The 22,944-nt window shown below is 42.9% G+C and overlaps 2 protein-coding genes across 2 annotated transcripts; both read left to right on the plus strand.

Moving 5' to 3' along the window:
* Window positions 1-358: 358 nt before the first annotated feature.
* Window positions 359-14,823, plus strand: LOC134435679 (cyclic GMP-AMP synthase). Its single transcript, XM_063184716.1, has 8 exons — window positions 359-421; window positions 554-694; window positions 5,858-6,001; window positions 6,515-6,741; window positions 11,739-11,967; window positions 12,795-13,094; window positions 13,243-13,342; window positions 14,098-14,823. Exons 2-8 carry the CDS (start codon window positions 559-561, stop codon window positions 14,591-14,593), a joined length of 1,632 nt encoding a protein of 543 aa, XP_063040786.1. The 5' UTR covers window positions 359-421; window positions 554-558; the 3' UTR covers window positions 14,594-14,823.
* Window positions 14,824-18,481: 3,658 nt separating this feature from the next.
* Window positions 18,482-21,750, plus strand: rpl11 (ribosomal protein L11). The gene is made up of 6 exons (XM_063185278.1): window positions 18,482-18,595; window positions 19,336-19,486; window positions 19,694-19,800; window positions 20,233-20,364; window positions 21,239-21,349; window positions 21,672-21,750. The coding sequence occupies exons 1-6, from the start codon at window positions 18,590-18,592 to the stop codon at window positions 21,699-21,701; spliced, it is 537 nt and encodes a 178-aa protein (XP_063041348.1). The 5' UTR covers window positions 18,482-18,589; the 3' UTR covers window positions 21,702-21,750.
* Window positions 21,751-22,944: the final 1,194 nt, after the last annotated feature.

The raw sequence follows: 22,944 nt of genomic DNA on the forward strand, positions 1-22,944 counted from the left end.
CACACACACACACACACACACACACACTCTCACACACACACACACACACACACACACACACACACACATTCCTACACAGATACTTTGTTATGCGACCTTGGGTGTTTTGAAAGGCCCTATATAAAGCAAATTATTATTATTTTAACCTTACAAGTTTAAATGGGTTAATTTACCGGATTAACTAATTTACATAAAGGCGTCTATACCATAAATAAGACATCCTTGTCAAACTGGCTTGGCAAAACACTTGGTGATAAGGTGCATATATTTATTCATAGTTTCACAGGTGTGTTGACACAGGTGTGGCTTTCCTCTTATACAGACCTGGTGTCGGAAATGAAAGTGAAACCAGTGAGAGTGAAGACTGAGAGCAGGTGCATTTGACATCCAGCAGTTTCTTTGTTGAGGTCTAACTTTTTGGGTAAGTTAATAATAATTAATAGCTTGATCTGGGTGGTTCATGTAAAAGATTTGACAAAACATGGTCTGCATTCATTAGCTGTGATGTAATGTAATGTTATGGAATGTAATGTATTGTCTATTTGACATTCAGTAAAGATGAGTGAAACTCCAGTTAAACGGCCGCTGTTGAAGATGCAACGGGTGGAAGATGGGGTGGAAAAGGAGAACTGTAAGACTAAAATGGATGGAGGATCATCCCCTTCTTTATACCCACCGTCCCCCAGTCTCCCAGGTATTGTTCCATCACTGTCACTTGTCCTGTCTTGCACTTTGATGTCAGTCTGTAAATGTCAGTCCTGTGTATATCTATGTCCTTCATGGTATAGAGAAAGAAACGTAATTTCAATTTCCTTGTATGACCTGTGCATATGAAAAAACTGACAACAAGAGCTGACTTGACTTGACTTTGACTTGAGGTATGAAGCCAATTCGGATGAGCTGTGTTTTATAGTTATAATAGCCTATACAATTTCCAGCAGCCATTTTAGTCTAGTAGGCCTACATCTATGGCAAAACCCAGCCAACCCCCAAAAAATTGGTACAAAAGGTTTTTCAACTGATTTTGATACATCTAAGTGTCCTAGCATATTAAAAATCTAGGAAAATCTGACTGCAGGAAATGTGTAATTTTCAAGATAGAAGATGTTTTAAATAGAATATTAGGCCCTATATTATCAGCTAACATCAAAAGACCTGTTACCTTTATATCTGAAACCCAGAAATGTTGAGATATTTTTAGGTAGGTCAGCGATATATAGGCTACTCAAAATTGCCAGATGCTAACTTGTACTGTTCAACTTCCCTATGTCATGCTATTTGCACTATTGGCATGATCACCTGCATGGCCGGTTTTCAGGAGCTGTTTGGTTGGAGTGCTGTTAGGGTTGATAAAGACACTGTAACAGTATTATCCATGTGGTTTGTCAAGTTTGTCAGGACACATCATCAGTGATGAACTAGGCCTGTGCAGTCGCCTTCGACTGCTTAAGGTATATCCCTGAAACGCGACGCTTCCAGTCCCCCATCATTCCTACCACTCCTGTCCACCTTTTCATAAATGTATATGATAAATACAAAATATAAAAGAAATATTTAATATCTATACATAGATCAATGATGTGCATATGCTTAAAACCAAACGACTATTGTGAAAATGAAGCAAAAATGGGGCAAATGTTAAAGGGATACTGTCCCATTTTTGGGAATAAGCTTATGTTACACCTCCCCTTGAGTTAAAGCGATGGTTCGGAGTAGAATCACCCTAATGCCATTTGAACCGTGACACCCATCCACCTTTACACCCGAAGTGTTTTCTGCCGCAGGCTTACATCAACAGAGTTGCCGTGTTATTCGATGTTTATTCCGGATAGCTTGACTCAAGCGCATATGGATCCTGGGCACCGTCTCCAAACTTTCCCCACAAAAATAACATGTCATGACACCAAACTTCTACAGTATAACAAATGTGGTTTGTACTCACAAAAAGATGAATTTGAAACTTTGTACATAGTCCAGGAGTTTATTAGTAACAACACACGAGACGATTAGCTTTTCTGCTGCTAAACATCCGTCGACGTCACTTCCTCCAGCTGGGACTTTGTTGATGTTGAAGGTTTGTGTTTTAGTCCACCGCCAGGATATATGCACGAGTGTGGCATCGTCTTCTATTTATTAAACGTGGTAAAATTTAAATCCGAAGTGGTTAATTTCTAGTTGTAGCGCAAGCTGTCTTTTTGAGTTTTCCGCCTTCCGGACTCACGTGTATTTGTTTCCATCAACAAAGTCCCAGCTGGAGGTAAATTATACGGTAAACCCCTAACGGTAAAACCCTATTATTTAACTCAAGGGGAGGTGTAAAACAAGCTTATTTCCAAAAATGGGACAGTATCACTTTAACACTGTTTTAATGGTTCACTATTACAGTGGATCTACCACATTAGGTACAGTGTAATAACCAGTGTAACAATATTTAATACCATGCAATACCAATGTAACACCATGTTTCAATTTTGTACTGACATCATGTATTTCTGTGTGAGTGGTATTACATGGTATTAAATATTGTTACACTGGTAATTACACTGCACCTAGTATATTCACTGAAATGGTGACACTGAACCAAATAAAAATTCCGCCATTTTGAAAGGGTTGACCTCCAAAACTGGAATCAGCTCATGAACCTACCCTAGAGCATTAAGACACCAAATCTGGAACAAATCCATCCAACTGGTCAGAAGTTATGGGCCAAATAAAAAATCGGCCATCTTGAATTCAGCCATCTTGAAAGAGTTAACCTCCAAACTCGAATCAGTTCATGAACCCTAGAGCATTCACACACCAAATCTGCGACAAATCCATCCACCCGGTCAGAAGTTATGGGCCAAACAAAAATTCGGCCATCTTGAATTTGGCCATCTTGAAAGTGTTGACCTCCGAACTCTAGTCAGTTCATGAATCTACCCTAGAGCATTCACACACCCAATTTGGGACAAATCCAACCATCCGTTCAAAAGTTATAGCGTTAACACGAAATACCTAACGTGGCGGCGGCGGACGGCGGATTTCACTGGGTGTTTTGGGTCTTTCAGTAGCTGAGCTGAACAGACAGGAGCCATTACTTGTAGAGGGCAAGGTGAAACGGTTGGTACTGGAGGAACACAATATCCTGGCTTTTCACAGCTTTCAGGTAAGCCAGAGCAGACCCTGCTGTAACTTTGTAGGCAAGGGTCAGGGCCTTGTATTCAATTCGAGCAGCAAAAAACAATGACATGCAATGGCAATTGCAAATGTCTTATTGTCCAAGCTGGAAGACCAGTCAGGAGGGAGTGGCAGTAGTTGAGGTCAGAGATGACCATGGCCTGCAAGAAGTTGAATGGCATATTAGGTCACATATGGTCTGATTGTTATGTTGAACAGTTACAATCAGCATGACTTGGAAACTGAGGCTATGTGGTCAAAATGATAGCTGGTCATCAATAATGACACCTTGGTTTCTTGTGACCTTATTTGGGGCAACAGTAGCAGAGCCCATAATTTTGAGTTTGATATCATGGCAGTCTGAATCTTTGGCTGGGATCACCAGCAGTGCAGTTTGAGAGAGGTTCGACTGAAGGTGGCATTCCTTCATACTTGTGGATAGTTCAGAGAGGCCAGCGGAAATGTGTACGTAGATCGTGGAGTCATTTGGCTCAAATTACAGGTATGACTCTGCTTCATCAGTGTAAGCCGTGAGAACAGATAACATGGCCCAGTGACGTGGTGTACATAGGAGCCATAGCACCGGCTCTTGGGACACCCCTGTGGAGAGGCTATGAGTTGAGGACAGCTGACTTTGTCATGATACAAGCATGATATTACCAGACTCAAACAATGTCTGGAAGAACTTGAGAAACATAAAACTCTACAGGTATTTGATTTGGTGTTTAATAAGCAGGTTTTGAAAAATGAAAATGCTACTTGATGTATCTGCACAAAGATGCTATGGGTGATGGCAGCATTTTTAGATCTACTACAAAAAAAGAGATATCTCTTCTGAAGATATATTTTGGCTCACTATAACAAAATAAAACAAAATAAAAGATGAACGTTGAGCCTGGCTTTTTCAAATTATGAGTTTTTGCATTTTGAAATTCAGTGCATATTCAATTAGTTTTAGTCTAATTACCATAATTAAACATAACATTTCAGAAAACTTGCAATACATTTTTTTCTTGTAAATATGTGAGTAATCACCGGATTAAGTTTCATGGTGATATCCGCAAGCTACAATTTTTGCCTATTCACCTGTAGTTTCTCTGAGCCCTATCTCGGTCATTTCGTGAAGTTTTCACGAAAAAATGGGGAAATTAACTATAAACTTCGTGGTGCATTCACGCTATTGCCCGTTTTCGTGGTTGGGCAACGCTTCCGCTGCCTATTCATTTGAATTGCCCGACTGTTGCCTTGCGATTCGTGGTCGGTATTTTCAGCTCGTGCTGTTGCTATGGTTATCCAAGCGTCTGCAGGAGCGGGGAGGGGGTGCTGACAGAACACTGCTGATACACTCGGGACTCACTGAGTGCGTATACATGCAGTTCAGTATCCTGAATATGAGGCATATCCCGGTTATATATCATATTCGGGATAAGGTGTTTATATGAGCACAGAAGGTAATATCCCAGTCAACATTCTTGGCCGTTGTAGAATTCTCTTCAAATGCGTGTAGCCTGGATACCAGCGACAGCGTTCTATGGGAACCCCCTGTATCCGGGATAAGGTGTTTACATGGGGCAGTATCCTGTCGGAATATTCCACCTAGCATATCCCGATTTCTCAGTATCCCGAATAAGGGCTTATTCGGGATACTGACGTGTTTATATGCTCAAACGCAAATTAGGGATACTTAATACCCCGATCATATTCGGGATACTGAACTGCATGTATACGCACTCACTAATTCGACGCCCTTTCGGTACTTACGCCTTATGTCATACGACCCTAACCTAAACCTAAACCTAAACCTAACCCTACCCCTAACCATAACCCTAAACCTAACCCTAAATTGCTTGTTTGAAATGTTTGATTACCATGTGACGGTACCGAAAGGGCGTCAAACTAGTGGGTCACTAGGCAGCAGTCGGGCATTTCAAATGAATAGGCAGTGGAAGCGTTGCCCAACCACGAAAAACAGCCAATAACGTGAATGCACCACAAAGTTTAAAGTTAATGTCCCCATTTTTTTCGTGAAAACTCCACAAAATGACCGAGATACGGTTGTGTCTCTAGACCCTTTCTATAAGCCTTTGGCAGTCATGTTGAAAATAACTAATTTCCCAGCCCTGCCGTGGTCAACCGGTGGTGCACTCGCCTGCCATGCACCTGACCCAGGTTCGATTCTCAGCCAGGGTCCTTTGCCAACCCCTCCCCGTCTCTCTCCCAATTCACTTCCTGCCCACCTCTCACACTGTCCTATCAAATAAAGTCAGAAAAGAACAAAACATCTTAACAGAAAATAACTAATTTCCCAAAGTCATTTTAGTATGTCATTTAGCAGGTCCAATAGTAATAGAATCCATGAACAAACCTTTTGTAGGCCTATCAATTATTTTGGGGTTAAACCCTAAATGTACTAGCCTTTGCACTGCGATACATATTGGCACTGTAAGTGTAAACCTTTATAGCAGGGGGTTGAACCAGGCAGGGATGTGACAGTTTTGTTCCCCAGTCTCACAGGTATGAAGCCAACTCGGATAAGCTGTGTTTTGTAAATCATACAATTAAGTTATTATAGTATAAAGTTTCCAGCAGCCATATAGACTTCATTGCAATTCATGGCTACTATAAACCTTTACACGGCAGAGTGTTGGACCAGGTATCAAAATAACCTTGTTCTGTCTGTCTGTCTGTCTGTCTTCAGTCAAGAGGAGGCTGGTGTTAGTCGAGAACATTGGCATTGTGCAGGAGGAGAATGAACAGCAGATCTGTGGGGGCGCTGAAAACACTCCAACTGGAAATGGAAATCCACCCACCCCTCTGACCCCAAGGGCCACGGACCTTACAGGTATGGAACTCAACTTTTGGTTTTCCATATGTTACTTTTACACTCCACAGAGTCTACACCCTAAAGAGGGAACGGCAGTCATAACTGTGTAATGTAGGGATGTGTCTAACTCAAATTCACAGTGGGCCGAAATCAAAATTTGTTCAAATTCAAGTTCAAATTCAAGTTCAAATTCAGTATTTATTAAAAAATGCACTGAAATTGTGCCTACATTTCCATCATTGATATACTTACACTTGCTCATGCTAGTATGCACTGTTCCACTAGTCTGTGTAATTGTTGTGATGCACAAAATATTGCCTATTATGTAATTAATTAACTAATGGTGTATGGGCCATCTGTAATACATATTTGAAGTGATCTCACAAGCCACATAAATTGACTTTCAAAGTGGCCGCATTTGTCCTCTGGCCTTGAATTCGATACATGTGGTATAATGTCTCTGACAGATCTCTGACAGCCTGTGTGTGTGTGCGTGCGTGTGTGTGTGTGTGTGTGTGTGTTTACGTACAGTATGCAACATGTCTGCCAGTCCTCCTCCCGTGTCCCCAAAACTGGATCGTTGGATCAGGCAGAAAAATCGAGACCTGACCCTGCGCAAGAATGACATCCAGCGGTCCGCTAAGATTGTCAACCACCTCCGAGACAAACTGCTGGAGTTCCTGAAGAACAACCAGGAGAGGCCCTACTTCAGGCAGGCCACCGTGCTCAACAGCGGGAGCTACTTTGAAATGGTCAAGGTTTGTATTTTCAGCGTGGTGTGTGCATACATCTTCGTTCCCGCTGGAGAACGGACTTCTTGTGATCGTGCCACTCTCGCAGGAGAGTGGCTGTCCACACGGTGGACTGATCATCAAAGTGCTTCACGGGGTCCACAGAAGCTGAGATAGATTAAGTAGCGTATTGGGCGAGGTCGCTGTCCGTGGTGCTGAAGTACTGCCACGGCTGAGAAATGTCTATGCCGTAAACATTCGGACACCCCACGGTGGATGATGGTAAGAGAGCAATGGAGTGAGGTGATCTGAGAGGAAGCTAGGGCAAGACGCTTGACGAATTGATAGAACAGCAGTCCTAAGGGAGGCGAACGGGGAGGTGGTGGGTGCGAGTGAGAAAGAAAATTTCTGACTGGAGACAGGTGAGAGGAGATTAAATGCTGGATAGTTAATTAAGGAGCATTCCAAATTTTCTGTGCGCTGATATTCCACCGCATGACGGCAGAGCGGAGAATGAGATGCAGCTGGTTATCGGCGTGCCTATCTTTCGCGCTGAATACAGACGATTGACAGTTCAGTGGAGAATAGAATGCACTTTCGTTTTTAATAAAGCATGTGTAGCAGAGTGGAAGGTTTCCTAAGATTACTGACTTTTAAGTACTTAGGTTTTAAAAGGTGACTACGCCAGTCTCGTTAAAGGGTGAGACAACCCAGATGTTAAAAGGTTCTGGATGAACATGAGGACACAGCTGTTTCCAAACAATTACTTCTTTTTATTTTCTCTTTTCAAGTTCTTAAAATGTGCAAAATTGTCAGACAGGCAAGTCTTGGTACATCACTTTTCCACGTAAACTCTACCGAGTGGAATCTCACTGGCTGAGTAGCCAAAATGGTACAAGCTGTAGGAGGCTGAGGTTCAACTGACACTGGATGGTAATTTAGTAATTTTGGAGGATACACGACTACATGGTGAAATGTAATTCACAGCAAACCAAACTTTACACGAAAATAACAAACAAAAATAAATAAATATGAAAACATTTCAACAAAACGGAAAGTAAACCACACCATGCAAAAGTTATTGAAAATGTTCACAATGTAAGCGTACCCCAGCCAAGCAGGCTATAAGTGTTCATGAGATCCGTATACCAAACCAGGTAGTCAAACGGGGTCAGCCCAATGTTCCCATGGCCCATTGGTCCCACAGCCCATTGGTCCCACATTGCTAAGACTTTTGCGTTTTTTCAAAATTAGGCCCAATGGTCCCACAGCCCATTGGTCCCACAGCCCATTGGTCCCACATCACTAAGATTTTTTAATTTATTTTTAGGTCCGTTGGTCCCACAGCCCATTGGTCCCACAGTCCATTGGTCCCACATCACAAACACTTCAATGGGCTGTGGGACCAATGGGCCTAAAAATTCAAATAAAAAAGCAATGTGGGACCAATGGGCTGTGGGACCAATGGACTGTGGGACCAATGGGCTGTGGGACCAATGGGCCTAAAAAATGGAAAAAAGTCTTAGTGACGTGGGACCAATGGGCTGTGGGACCAATGGGTTGTGGGACCAATGGGCTGTGGGACCAGTGGGCCGTGGGACCAATGGGCTGTGGGACCAATGGGGCGTGGGAACATAGGTACGCTCCCAGTCAAACCACGACCAATAGGGCCTCACCACTTCACTATCCTCGCCAAACCAATGCTCCAACCACCCACTCCTTGCTCCCAAGGAGTGAATGACTAGAGTTACATATAAGACCACCAAACTAGACCTGTCTTAGAGAGCCTGCCATAAAATGCACTATACAAACAAATTAAACAAAATAAAAAAACACAAGGGAAAGACGGCGGTGTCCCCCCACCCCAGCCCATAGACAATATGTGCTCAACCTAGAAGCACAAGAGAGACTGGGTTAATGCCAGGGAAATGCCATCATCAATGTGCAAGGTGTGGCGTGAAAGCCACAGGCACAGAGTGACGGTAAATTAGAAATTACCTTAAGTTGTAACTGGGAAGCACCGGACTGAGCCTGGAAGTCTACGGTTGATCCTTGCTTCACCATGCAATGCTGCAGTGAAAAAACATCACGTTAGCCACAGTACAAACATAACTGGGTATCGCCAGGTGCACAGTACAGAAGGGCTTACCTTCAAGCCGGTTAGGCTATATGCAGCAACCTGGCGTTCGCATTTCAGCTGCGCTCTAGTATGCGCTCCAGTATGGGTCCAAAACCCAACACGCCAACATCACCTACTGCACCCAGCGTACAGGGCTTCCCCAAGCGCCAACCGGTATTGAAGTTAGCCACACCTGGCTAACAGCCAACACAGTAGGCAATTTATACTAACCGGAAGGGCTCCGCCCTCGCCCACACGGGCAGCTGTTTTCAATTACAACATGCACACTAACAGAGGACCTAGTCCAACCTGTTACACATGCATTTATTTTTATTATTTGTTGTAGGGCATTTTAGCCTTTACTCAGATAGGACAGTGAAAGAGGTACAGGAAATGAGTGGGGGGAGAGAGTTGGGGAGGGTTTGGCAAATGACAATGGCAGGAATCAAAGCCAGGCCACCAGCGTAGTGGCCCAGTGCCCTACCATTACGCCATGGGAAGGCCCGTTGCTTCTCATCTTTACACGATTGCCCAGACCTATACCCTTCCCTTAAAATAACCGTCAGTGGAGTCCTGTTGCCACAAGGGTGTGAAGTGTAGTAGCAGGTTTAAACGCCAGAATGCATACTCTTGGAGGACATTACGGCTGCTACTGTACGTACACAAGTTCAGTTCATGAAAGCAGCCATTTGGCTGAAAGCTGCTTCTGACGTGAGGCCGGTTGAAGCGACCTCGAGATGTTCCCGTTTGCACACACTAAACAAAACAGCAGCCTAGGACCTATGGCACGGGTGCGCTGCCTGTCAGGACCAAAGAAGGTACACACAGAAGAACAATCTCTGGGGGGTAAATGTATTGGCCACGATGTAGTACGGGGGCATGGCCTGAGGACATGAGTGGATTGAGGCAGTCGGTTCACATGCAAAATAGGGAGGCGGAGCACTCGGAGGGTCACAGGCAGCCTCAAAATGAATGGCAGTGAACGAGGAGCCCGCGTATTGAAGGATAAAACTCGCTGTTTTGAACTAATAATCGTCCTGGGAAACTTCCTTCAAAGTTCACAGTCTGCCTCGTGAATTCAGGGAAATGACAAAAAAGTGGGACAAGCATACGTGCATCCAGATGACCACGAGCACTTGTAGAATCCACAGTCTCCCCCCATCAGGTCAGTTTGACAGCTGTGAAAACGCTCTCGGAGAAGTTCTATTACGAGAGGTTCCACTCGCCAGGTACTGCACTGTAGGGGCGCCAACGGAGGACTGCAGACTACATTCAGAATGAATGGGCTGCGCTCTCGTCTCGACAGCGCCCCTAACTGCAGGCATGGGTTAAATAGCGAGAAGCCTGTAAATAGTGTACCCTCCGAATGCCCCGCTCGCTGGGTGCGTTCTGACAGCTGTCAATCTGAGCTGATAGGGGGGGACTGTGGATTCTACAAGTGCTCGTGGTCATCTGGATGTACGTATGTTTATCCCACTTTTTTTTGTCATTTCCCTGAATTCACGAGGCAGGCAGTGAACTTTGAAGGAAGTTTCCCCGGACGATTATTAGTTCAAAACAGCGAGTTTTATCCTTCAATACGCAGGCTCCTCGTTCACTGCCATTCATTTTGAGGCTGCCTGTGACCCTCCGAGTGCTCCGCCTCCCTATTTTGCATATGAACCGACTGCCTCAATGGAAAATTGACTCCCTTGCGCATGGTCAGTGGGTGAGACAAACATTTCCGTACTCCGCAAAATCCGAAAGAGGATGCTGCTGTTGGTCAGCAGTAATTGCTGGGGGTAATTAAGGACAGCTGACAAACATTCACGCTGTCCTATGACCTGTTCCATAGTGGCATTGCATGCTTCCCTGATGCTTCCAATACTGACCGTAGAAGAAGAATGCCCGCGTACTACACCGTGGCCAATGCATTTCCCCCTGAGAGATTGTTCTTCTGTGTCGAGTTTCTTGGACCACGTCACCTGCAGACAAGAGCATATTACTAAAATTAGGCTACTGCTATTTACACCCAATTAGACATGCAACACTCACAAGACACTTCACTTGACGTGAAGACGCACCTACCAGTTGAATGGTATTCAATCAGATATGGGGGGAATTCAAGCGCAGCTCATCCAGCTCACAGCTCCAACACATACCGGACGACTGGACCGTCCATGGAGACACCACTACAACATGAGGGCGCGGATGAAATACTTACACATCAGCCTTACAAATTCACAAATAACCTATTCGAAGGATGGCTTTACTCACCAAGTTCATGCACAAATATCCAAACGCAGACACAGCAGTCAGCTCACGGCACGCGCCATCAAACAAACGCAGGCACCCGGGCGAAGAGCGGAAATTACGTGCGCTCACCTGCCCTTAAATCATGGAGTGACGGTCCCCTCCGCCAATCTGAGGGGAGCCCATAGCCATTCTCACAACCTGAGCAATTACACCTGCTACACACAGAAGGGGCTGGGATTTTAGAAGTACTCTTTCCTTCTGATTGGTTCGTGAGAGGCCTTCCAGTCAGTCTTATACCCCTGGTGTGACTTTGCAAACCCATTTGACCAGGTGGTGTAGTGTGTGCGGCAGCTTTTCTCGACAAGGGCATAACTGTGGTGTAAAATCTTACGGCCTGGCCAATGACTTGAAAAGCGACGCACAGGGATAATAGGGCCTACATAGCCCTGACCCAAAAGCCAACCCTGGCCCTTGACCTGGGATCGGTTCGTAGCTCAGGTTGATGGGTAGCCATTTCAACAAGGGGACAGTGGAACTAGTAGTAGTAGTAGTAGAAGAATAATAGAATTATTGATAATATAGTATTAGTTGTATTGATTTATTCATCTGTTTTATTTCATTTGTCTGGGAGTTCAACATACAGTAATTGTCTAATCTTTATGATCCACAGATCAACAGTCCAAACGAGTTTGACATGATGATGATTTTGCCGACGCCGCGGCTGAAATGGGAGGACCTGGACGAGTGCCCTGACATATTCTACACGCTGCGTCTCACCCGGCCCACTCGCACCCACGAGATTCGCTCCTATCTGCTGAAGGACGAGAGGACCATCTCGGCTTCCAGGATCCGGGCAGACATGCGCGACCTTGTGTGCAACTTCATCAGCACCTATGAAGGTTTCAAGAATAAAACCGTGCATAGAACACTACTGTCAATTCTGATGATACAAGTATAACAATGTTACTAACAATATTACTTATTGGCATATGAAATTGGATTTCGGCTTTTTTCGCACACCTCAGCTGGCAGGTGCGTCGGAGATGGCACCATGGGTCACTCAGCAATAGTTCAAAGAAACTCCCACACACTGACCATTTCGCTGTTCTTTCTTTAATAGGCCTAAATGACGTTTCGGTACTAGACCTTCATGAAGGTCTAGTACCGAAACGTTGTTTATTAAAGAAAGAACAGCGATATGAAATTGGATCAAATAACAAAACAGAGACCTGAGGTCTGCACACTCAGTACAGATTCTTCAGTTCCTTTGAAGTAGAAGTCTAAGGGTTTTAGCAGAAACAGGTCACAAATCAATAACATATTTGACTCCCAAGTCATTAGCCTGTTAAAAAAAGTGTTTTGATTTGACATGTATGTTGTGTTGGCAAAGCTCAACATCACAGTTTATTGCAAACTTCTCTCATTCATCTTCAAGACGCAAGTAAAGACTCCTCTCTGTCATGACTATACTGCCCTTGTACATTAGCTGGCCCAGACCTGGGGTAGACTGTAAGGCATGGTGTGTAGGTGTGTGTACTCTGCTTAACCCTGTGCGACTGTAGTTCAATTAAAAGAAAAATCCCACTAACACTACTTGGCATCTGCACCTATTGTTCTTTATATTTCCTATACACTTTGTATCTGCAAGTGATGCATCCTACGATTATGTCCTTGTCCACTATTTTGTGCTTTGGATAAAAGCGTCAAATGTAATGTACTTCCCCAGATCCACCAGTGGCCGATAGCCATTGGGAAGTGTGCGAGATAAAAGAGGACTGTCCTGCTGTGACCTTGGAGTTATGGAAGGACGACATTAAGCTTGAAGAGCGGCAGGAGGAGGAGGCGGAGATGTCCGTAGACATCGTGCCCACCCTGGGGGTCAGCCAGGGCTGGCCGGACGCAGCTCGCAAGGGGCCCAACGTGGGCAACTGGCTGGGGAAGAACGCCCTCCGCAAGCTCGTCAGCCAGCCGTTCTACTTCGTGCCAAAGACGCCAAAAGGCGACAACCTCAGTGAGACTGCCAGAGGTGAGCCTGTGAGTTTTTTTTGTTTGTTTGTTGTTTTTTTTAAATAATGTTTAAGCTTTTCGTTTTTTGAAAGCTCTTTATTTAGTTTTAAAAGCATCTTGTCTTTTATGCTTAAAATGGCATTTATGACATCTAATCTCATGTACAGAGAGTTGGCGCATCTCCTTTTCTCACATTGAGAAGGACATCATTAGGAACCATGGGAACAGACGCACCTGCTGTGAGGGGAAGAGCAATCGCTGCTGCCGGTAACATGTCACAATACATAGGCTACAATAAATGTTTTTGGGATGGGGGGAGGCGGGGGTGCGTTTATGCGTTTAGTTAGACCGGACAGTGAGAGAGACAGGAAATCAGTGGGGAGAAAGAGATGGGGAAGGATCGGGAAATGACCTTGGTCCAGTTCAACCAGGATCTCTCTGTTGTAGTGGCACGGCACACCAGCCCACTGAACCACATGAATGTGACAAAACACTGAGACAGTTTACTATCACCCTGGTTAGGAAATGCTAGGTGCACCATATTTATGGGAAAGCAAATGGCAGTGTGAGGTTAGTTAAATATAGTACAGGATATGTCTTTCTGCAATTCAACTGCATACATAGCACTACTTAACCCTTGCAATAAGCTAAAATATAAGTAGCCTACATGATGTTACAACCTCTATTACATAGATTTATCATGTAGATCTATTGTAACAGGGGGAGTAAATAAAAGTAAATAAATACAGTGGTTGTTCTTAGGTAATAAGGTGTTAGTATAACAATGTAAGTAACAGCGTACATTTATACTTGCACTAGTGTGCAAGTATTGCTCACTTGCACAGCGTGAGGGGTAAAATCAGGTAAATTTAGCCACTTTGGGTGTCTTTTTTTGTAAATATTTAGTGGCCCCATTTACCTGAATTCACCTACATACTATTACATGTTGATACACACAGTATGCCTACACTGTATTTTGACATGCATGACACTTTATTATCTGTGTGATTTTTTTTCTACAGTAAGAACTGTCTTCGCCTGCTGAAGCAGCTGATCGAAGGCCTGAAGCAGCGCTTTCCTGAGGTGCTGGAGCCCCTGTGCTCTTACCATGGCAAGACTGCCTTCTTCCATGCGCTGTCCCGCCACGGTGAGGACACATACTGGGCCGTGGGCAACCTCGCCAGCTGCTTCATGTCTCTCCTCTACGCCTTTGAGGGCCACGCTCAAAGTGGCCTACTCCCCCATTTCTTTGTGCCGAGCCACAACTTGTTTGCTCCACCGGCCTTCCCCCAGAGCACCTTGGATTTCCTCGTGGCTGCGCTGAAGGAGCAACGGGAGTCGAATCTTCCCCTCCTTCAAATCCGAGCGCCTGCACCTCCACTGAGGAGGTCACCGAGCAGCGCCTTAGACCTGATGCCTCCAGTGTCCGCCACCGTGACAGCAAGCTGGCTTTCTCACCTGAAACCTGCGATGATGGCTATGCTGATGGTTGTTGTTCTAGGATTGTATTTGATTTGATTTGATTTGATTTAATGTTATTTCATTTGACTTGACTTAATTTCTTCAGTTTATGGAAATAACATAAATCAGTGTGATATCTGTTTTCTTGCTTCATCATCTGTCCTCTTTTCATCTGTAATAGGCCTACTGGCCTACAGCTATTGTCTTTTAAGATGTTTTATATATATTAATGTTATGATGTCTCCTGCGCTTCTCTGTCTCCATGCTTTAAATAAACACACTATATAGTCAACCCTGATACACGAGTGGTCTGTGTTTATGTTTAAGGAAGTCAAAGTCAGATCTTACATACCTCCATTTTGGCCAGGTGCAGGGTCAAAGCATACTAGTTCAAGACAAGGCAAAGGTGAACGGTACACCAATGAGCTCCCTAATACTATCAATCAATTGATTGTAGTGACGGTTTGGACTGTCTGTCAGACTACTATCTGCAATAAATAAAAGGGAGCTCATAGGTGTGCGGTTCATCTTTGTCTTATCTGTGTTTAAGGAAATTACATGGACTATTGTTCTGGCATCAGAACAAGCAGTGGCAGCAGTGGATTAGTTAACAGACTTACCAAGTCCAGGCCAGGGGCGCCGCCAGAAATGTTGGGCCCTATGAAAGATTTGAATGTTGGGCCCCCTTAAGGGCCCCTGTCAGTGCTTTTGGGCCCCCTTAAGGGCCCCTGTCAGTGCTCGGGCCCTTAGAATCTGTAACACCTTTCCCCCCCTAGCGGCACCCATGGTCCAGGCCCAGAGGGCAAGAGGCGCCCCAGAGGGGTCAAGCCAACTGGGCCCCGCCACCCCAAATGACCCTCAAAAACCACCTACGCACATAATCATAATGCCTCTTCCCCCTAAAGTGCTTACTTACCTGTGTTGAATAACTTCCCCCTTAAAAGGACAAACTACCTTTTTTGCATATCACTGATTCTTGAAAGTTTGGCAAAAACATGTCCCTGCAGTAAAATATTAATTCTGTTGAAAATCAACTAAATTTTCACAAACAAAATGAACCCAGGTAATGGCCAAGGGGTCTGTCACACGAATACACAGTTGTTTGAAATATTTAAGTGTAATTTTATTACTTTTCATGGCTATAAACCTGTCCACACCCTGTAAAAACGCCTGTCCCAAGGACTGGCATCATCATTTCAATTGACTTAAAATACAAAAATCACTAACAGAATTGAACAATATCACCATGATGTGGAAGACCATATTAAAGTGGTTCTACAGATGTGCACATAGTGGATGTAAAACAATATTTACTATTATTTACTGATTGCTCAAAATGTGTCCAGCATATTGGTCACCACCGTCAGATTTTTTCTAAAAGACAATAAAATCAGGTATGCACAAGGTAATTTTCATTACTGAGGACCCCTTTTCAAACCTTTAGCTCTACTGCCTACTTCACCATCACTGAAGCTCCTGTAAGTTTATTATTTTGTCCTCAATTTGTTAATTTGTTTGGACACTGGTACTGTCCCAACCATAAACTGTCAACACCGTCAGGGGTTTTAATAGTATTGTATTACATTAATGTTAATAAATATAATTTTTTTCAGAAAAGGTATGAAGCACCCAAGAAACAGAGCGAAAATGAAATGGCTAATGTGAACAAACAATGCATAATATTTAAAAGAGTGTTTTTTTGTCTCACACCGTCAGATGTCACCACCGTCAGATTTTGTTCTGCTCATCATGTTGTTCCATATTTTACTAAATTGTGCTGGTTAATGAAACATTACTAGGCATGTTAGTAATAATTGTGATCCAAAATTATACTCTAGCCACCACTGAGGTGCATTTGGAGGTTTTTTTGTCAGAAAACCTGACGGTGGTGACATCTGATGGAGTTCACCAAAAAAACACATGTTTTAAGTGTTTTTGACATGTTTTAAGAATATGCATACAATAAGTATCTACAGTTATGTTGAATTGTTAAAGTAATTCACTTTAATACAGTAAACATGTGTTTTTACTTCTAATTCTGTCTGCCGCTGTTGACAAAACAAGAAAGAGCCCATTTTATGAAAAATGTTAAACATGGGGATCTTGGCCAATGCATTCACTGCACAGCCAAGACCTACATCTATGATAATACACCTCTATATTTTGGATTTGAACAACTTAAAAGCTGTTTTTACCACATTTTCAACAACCAGTGGCTTACTTCCTAGATAATCTAACTAATGAAGAAAAAACACATGCACAAACATACTGTGCACACACAAAAATAAAGTGTTTATGCAAGATGCCATTGACTTGAGAGGGCTATTTATTTTGCTAAATGCAGGTACTAATTAGGCCACTTTCACCACTCTCAGATTACTGTCACCACCGTCAGTTCTTAAGTCACCACCGTAAGTAAGAAGGAGTTTTGGACATTTTAAAGGAATGTGCTTACAACATTTTCCTTAGGAGTTGTTGAAATATCAAAGTAATAGCCAATTTAAGCCTACACGAATATTTGTGAAATTACAAAAAATTGTTTGTTCTATTTAGGCGTTAAGTAAGCATCGTATGACGGTACATATTTTAAAATTAGAACACATGAAACAGTATTAAAATAGAACAAAGGTGAATTTTCAACATTTAAAGGCATATGTGTGAACCAAAAAATACACATAATCACTTAAAAACTCCAGATACATATGCAACCAAATCAATACAATTTTAATAACTTTTAATTGTGTCTGACGGTGTTGACAAAAAACAAGGTATGATCAGAGAAAAGCCTGATTTCTGAAAAAAATACATAATGGGGAGATTGGCCTTGTGCATTTCTGAAAAGCCAAGACCTTAGTCTACGAGGATATATCATATAATTTTGTAATTCACTTTGTTTTTTTCTGTCAACATTACAACCTGTTTTAGCCACTTTCTCAAGAATCAGTGATATGTAAAAAAAAAAAAACTGACATCAACACATCATGGAATAATGGAATATTTCAGTGTCAAAAGAAAATTGTCATGTGAAAATGTCACAAAGAGTACATTTGCACTGTATGTTTGTGAAGATCAGTCTCGAGACTTCCCCTTACATTTCAGATAGAAGCCAAGAAAATGTCTTGCCCAGCAAATGAGTTTCATCATTCAATAATCTGTCCCTGATCTGTGGCAACTGGCACATGTTGTAGTTTTGGGTAGGGTGCGCACATCCAAAAACACTTGTTGCAGGTGCCAGACAAAAAAAGTCAGATTGTTGAAAAAGGTAGGTCTGCACAATTCCGATCAGCTCCAAAAATAAACTTTATTATTTAAAAAGCAACGTTTCGCTCACGCTGGATCTTCATCAGGCATATGCCATATATCAGGTATGCCTGATGAAGATCCAGCGTGATCGAAATGTTGCCTTTTAAATAATAAAGTTTATTTTTGGAGCTGATCGGCAGTGTGCAGACCTACATTTTTCAACTGGCACATGTTGTCATTGGTTTGGTTTAGTGTGTGTTATTTCCACACCATTATCCTCCTTTTCAGTAGGAAATTTTACCACAACCCTTGACCAAGTTACCTACTTGACACATGATACATGACAGCTAGAGAGAGAAGCTGACCAGAGGACGGGATGGGGAACAGGCCGGCCAGCCAACAGACAGACAGATAGATAGACAAATTCATTAATCTTCACAAAACGGAATGTCTTTCATCTTAAAGATGTGATTGCAACTTGACAGGTTTCAGATTGCTGCAATAATAGCATAGAGTTGTCTTGCACTGGAAGGGTCTCTCTGGTGAGATATTGACTAGGCCATAATAAACATAATAAACATGGTTTTCTGTGAACCCAGACAAAGATATACTGTATAGCGTATATATTACAATTATTGCTGCTAGTATACGTTTCTTCTTCTTTTTCCAGGTAAGTACATTTCTGCACTGATTCTCCACGTAGGAACGGCTTTACGTTCATCTGTGGGGCATGTGGGACATATAATTCACGAACACTGCCCTATAAATACTTCGCGCCGGAAGTGTATCGTCCTCTTCAAGTCATCAAATATGGCGGTGAGTGCGCTACACAAAGCTAAGCTGTCGGTACCCTGAATAAATCTGAAGTAATCACTGTCCTAGAACATAGTTTCAACGCTAAAATGCATATTTATGTGTACATGTATATGTGGTGTGTTCAGTGCCATCTGTATTTTCTGGTGAAAGGAGTAGCTGATGATGATAACAATTAGAGAAGTTGGCTACGGCTCCCTCACTCTTTGGCTACTCTCTTTGGCAACATGTCTGCCCCCACTCCTGTAGAACGTGCGTAAAGTTTACGTTTGCCGGTCGCTCAGTCGAGCAAATCTGTAGGAACGTGTTGATACGTTATATAGGCCCCTGACATTCACAATAGCTGGCTTGAATACCCCGTTTTGGGACTGCTGTCAGTCTCGCTATGGCTGTGCCACAACCGTGAGGATGTGTACGGACATGTCCACCAGGCACTTTCCGTAACCCATGTTGAGCAGAGTTGCTAGCATCACGTTAGCTCCTCGTTTCAGTGTTTGTATTCTGTTAAATGAACGTTCAAGAATTTATGAAGCACTTCAGGCCGCTGCCATTTCTCAGGGGTGACTGCAATGTCTGTCCTAGTATTGAGAGTGCAGAATTATGACTGAAGATAAAGACTAGTGGTTGTTTTCCTTGCTGGTACTTGGCTACATTGTAGCAGCAGTAACAATGCAGTAACTTGCTGTCATTGTTGTAATGCTTGTCGTAAATCCATATTTCGTTGATTGTGTCAACCCCAACAGGACCAGGGTGAGAAGAAGGAGAACCCCATGAAGGAGCTGCGAATCCGCAAGCTCTGCCTGAACATCTGTGTCGGTGAGAGCGGAGACAGACTGACCAGAGCAGCCAAAGTGCTGGAACAGCTCACCGGACAGACACCCGTGTTCTCCAAGGGTATGCTACTCCTGTGTGTGGTTATAACTTCAAATGTGGTTGAGATACTGGCTGCGTACTTTGTAGATGTGTACTGGGTTGTCAACTCTTACCTTGCTTGTTGTTCAAGACACTCTCTCAAGGCCATAATTAACTTGATTCTTTTTGATGTGACATTTTTTTGTCTGTAATTCCAAGTTTGACACCTATTTCTTTTGTTTTGCTTAGCCCGCTACACCGTGCGATCCTTCGGCATCCGTAGGAATGAAAAGATTGCGGTCCACTGCACCGTGCGTGGTGCCAAAGCTGAGGAGATCCTCGAGAAGGGCCTCAAGGTAAGATGTTCCATGCCATTCGTGCATAAAATAAAATGAGGCATAATTCTGATGAATGAAGGCATTCCTGGTTTCTCAACCTGAGCAATGCATGTGTGAAACTCAGCATAGAAATTACTTATGTCTTGTGTGTTATTTGGCTGAAAACACAAGCCTCTGACCAGCATTGTTATAACCATCCACTAATATGTGTAACCTGGATAAAGCTTCAATTCAGTGACTCTGCCATTTACTCAAGTTGTCTTTAGAGGATGCTTGGTGCGTGGATGTGCATTAATGCCGTTCAGTAACACCTTATACATTAGGAGTCACTGGTTTGTTAGCCTTTCCTTTGCTGTGCAATGTCAAGGAATCTCATAGCTGTCATTCTTGTCTGGTGGTCTTGTTGACGACATCCATTTTTTCCCCTCTTTTTTTCTGCTTGGTCTACAGGTGCGTGAGTACGAGTTGAGGAAAAACAACTTCTCTGACACCGGCAACTTCGGCTTCGGTATCCAGGAGCACATCGATCTGGGCATCAAGTACGACCCCAGCATTGGAATCTACGGCCTGGACTTCTACGTTGTAAGTGCAATTTAGTGTTAGTTTTAACGCTTTAACCCATCAACACCTAATGAGTCCAAAAAATTGTCAGTTATGTTCAAAGTAATTTCCTGCAGATGTGTTAATGGTCTTAACGGGTCATGTTGCAGCAGCTGTTGCAGATACTCTGTGCCTGTATTGAATTATTGTACATGTTGAAGACATTCACTCAGTGCTTTTGTTCACTGGTTTGGGAAGTGGATGTGGGCAAGCTACTTACAATCTTGTCTGTCTTAATGCTTGCTATTAACTGGTTTGGCAGATTGCAAATTTGAAGCCAGAAATATTTATCTGGGTCTGTGATTTTATTTCTTCTAGGATAAATGGCATATTCAATCCTATAACAGGCTTTTAAGGGGGCCAGGAGAATCTCAGGAAATTAGGAATCTTAAGCATTGATTGTAGCTTCAAAACTAGGAGTGATCACCACTGTAGGAAAAGCCATTGAAGACTGTTTCGTGATCTGCACAATGCCACTGGGATGTTATGGAAGGAGCAGTACGTGCGTTTTGTGCCTTCATTATTATTAATAGGATATTTGAAGCAAATAGTCAGGAAAGTTAGTCTGTGTTAGGATTGAGAAATGACCCAGACCATACGCGAACCCAGGATGCCCATGTGGTATGTCACAGAAGTTGAAAAGGTGAAATGTGAAGCAGTCATCTGCTCTATTTGCCCTTTTATGTTGCTAAAATTGATGAATGGAGAACAGTAAATATGAATAAAATGAATGGAATTTGGCGGATATATGGCCGATGATCTTCTGTGAATGAAGTGACATGTACGATGTGAGTGGAGTGGAGCACCAGGCCTCATGTCCAGCCATCCCTGATCTTGTTGCGGTATCTGTGTGCAGGTTATGGGCAGACCTGGCTTCAGCATTGCCGATAAGAAGCGCAAGAAGGGACGCATCGGATTCAAGCACCGCATCCGCAAGGAGGAGGCCATGCGCTGGTTCCAGCAGAAGGTAAGCGCGTGCGAGCGCACAGTCACACCAGTTGCAAGCAGCACATCATCCAACCCCACGTTCAGACAAGTGCACACGGTTTCCAACCTAATCCACCCCACGCTTAGAACAACCTCTGCCACACGCATAAGTGACCATACGTCATACACGTGTGTACACACACACCTCAGATCAGTCATATTTATAGTTTCTCTATCTGTGCAGAACATAGGCTTGCATACAGCAATTTCATTGTATCCGTGTTTTGTCATGCTGGTCATCCTCACTTTGTTTGATAATCAATCTAATGCTTGTTTTTTCTGTATCTGTTTTTCTCTTTCAGTATGATGGCATCATCCTCCCCGGGAAGTAGTGGACCATGATTTTTGTTTATATCAAACAAATAAAAAAAAGAAAATCCATCTTCTGCCTCTTGTTACCTTTTTATTGATGTTACTTCTGTTGCTCATAGGTTTTACTCTTAGTGTTAACTTTTAATTGATTATTTTTAAGATTATGATCCGAGGACAATGAACATGAACTTACGACGAGATTCTGTTTCTGGGCATAGGCTCATTTGCCACCTTTCCTTGAGTGAAATGATTGGAGTTTTTATACCTGTTTGGTGAGTGAGCTGAAGTGAGCACATTCCAGAAATTGTAGAATGACACTTTAAAGCTCAGTGAAGCTCCCCTGAATAAAGAACAGTTGTGATCATTTTGGCTTACTGGCTTACTGTAGTTTGCATGCCTATCTATCAGAAGCTGTTATAAATAATGGCCATTGGTGTGTACCATGATTGCAAGACGAGCATGCTGTGTATTGTTACCAATAAGATAAGCCTGTCCCCGAGGGTTTGCAGGTCAACAAGATTCTCTTCTTCGGGAATATATTGTTCAAACTTTGTAATTGAAGTTGCAACAAATTACAATATTATTCCTCCAGCAGGTGGCAGTGTTGGCGGTTTCTATGAAATGGGAGAATACACTGTATACAGCTCCAGGCCACTTAATTAGAATAGCATGAAAAAGTCTCTTTATTTCATAATTCCATCAATAAGGTTAAACTGTCATGAATTGTAGATTCATGGCCCAGTTGTTTAACTATTCCTATCATTCATTTTTTTTTCTTTTCACATATTTTGGCCTTCCAGCTAAAAAACCCCCATGAATTGGGGAATTCGCATCATTAGAATATTGTAATAAAATCACAATTTTCATCAAAATTCGGTTCACATCATATCAGTTGAAATTTGGTACCTTCTACATAATATGCAATGTTCAATACTTGGTTAGGACTCTCTGTCTTAGTCAATGCCATGATGCGTTTAACATTGAAGTCTGAATGGCAGAAACTGTACATGGCAGTTATGGAAGCCCAGATATCCTTGATGCTTTGCTGTCAGCTGTTCTTGTTGGTTGACCTGGTGTCCCACACTTCACTCTTCAATATACCAGTAGATTTCAATGCTACGTTTTGGTGTTAACTCACCAGTTTAATTCTAACTCACCAGAAATAAAACCCCATTCATTTTCAATGGGGTTTCATTTCTGATGATTTAGAACTAAACTGGTGAGTTATCGCCAAAACGTGGCATGGAAATCTTCGGGTATATT

Source organism: Engraulis encrasicolus, chromosome 20, assembly GCF_034702125.1.
Source record: "Engraulis encrasicolus isolate BLACKSEA-1 chromosome 20, IST_EnEncr_1.0, whole genome shotgun sequence".
Classification (NCBI taxonomy): Eukaryota; Metazoa; Chordata; class Actinopteri; order Clupeiformes; family Engraulidae; genus Engraulis; species Engraulis encrasicolus.

What these genes read in the sequence shown, in the direction of transcription:
- LOC134435679 (XM_063184716.1), top strand. Translation starts at nt 559, where the DNA reads ATGAGTGAAACTCCAGTTAAACGGCCGCTGTTGAAGATGCAACGGGTG. An exon ending in AAGGGCCACGGACCTTACAG is followed by an intron (nt 6,002 to 6,514) that starts GTATGGAACTCA and finishes GTTTACGTACAG; the next exon opens with TATGCAACATGTCTGCCAGT. An exon ending in AAGAGCAATCGCTGCTGCCG is followed by an intron (nt 13,343 to 14,097) that starts GTAACATGTCAC and finishes TTTTTTCTACAG; the next exon opens with TAAGAACTGTCTTCGCCTGC.
- rpl11 (XM_063185278.1), top strand. An exon ending in GACACCCGTGTTCTCCAAGG is followed by an intron (nt 19,487 to 19,693) that starts GTATGCTACTCC and finishes TGTTTTGCTTAG; the next exon opens with CCCGCTACACCGTGCGATCC. An exon ending in TCCTCGAGAAGGGCCTCAAG is followed by an intron (nt 19,801 to 20,232) that starts GTAAGATGTTCC and finishes CTTGGTCTACAG; the next exon opens with GTGCGTGAGTACGAGTTGAG.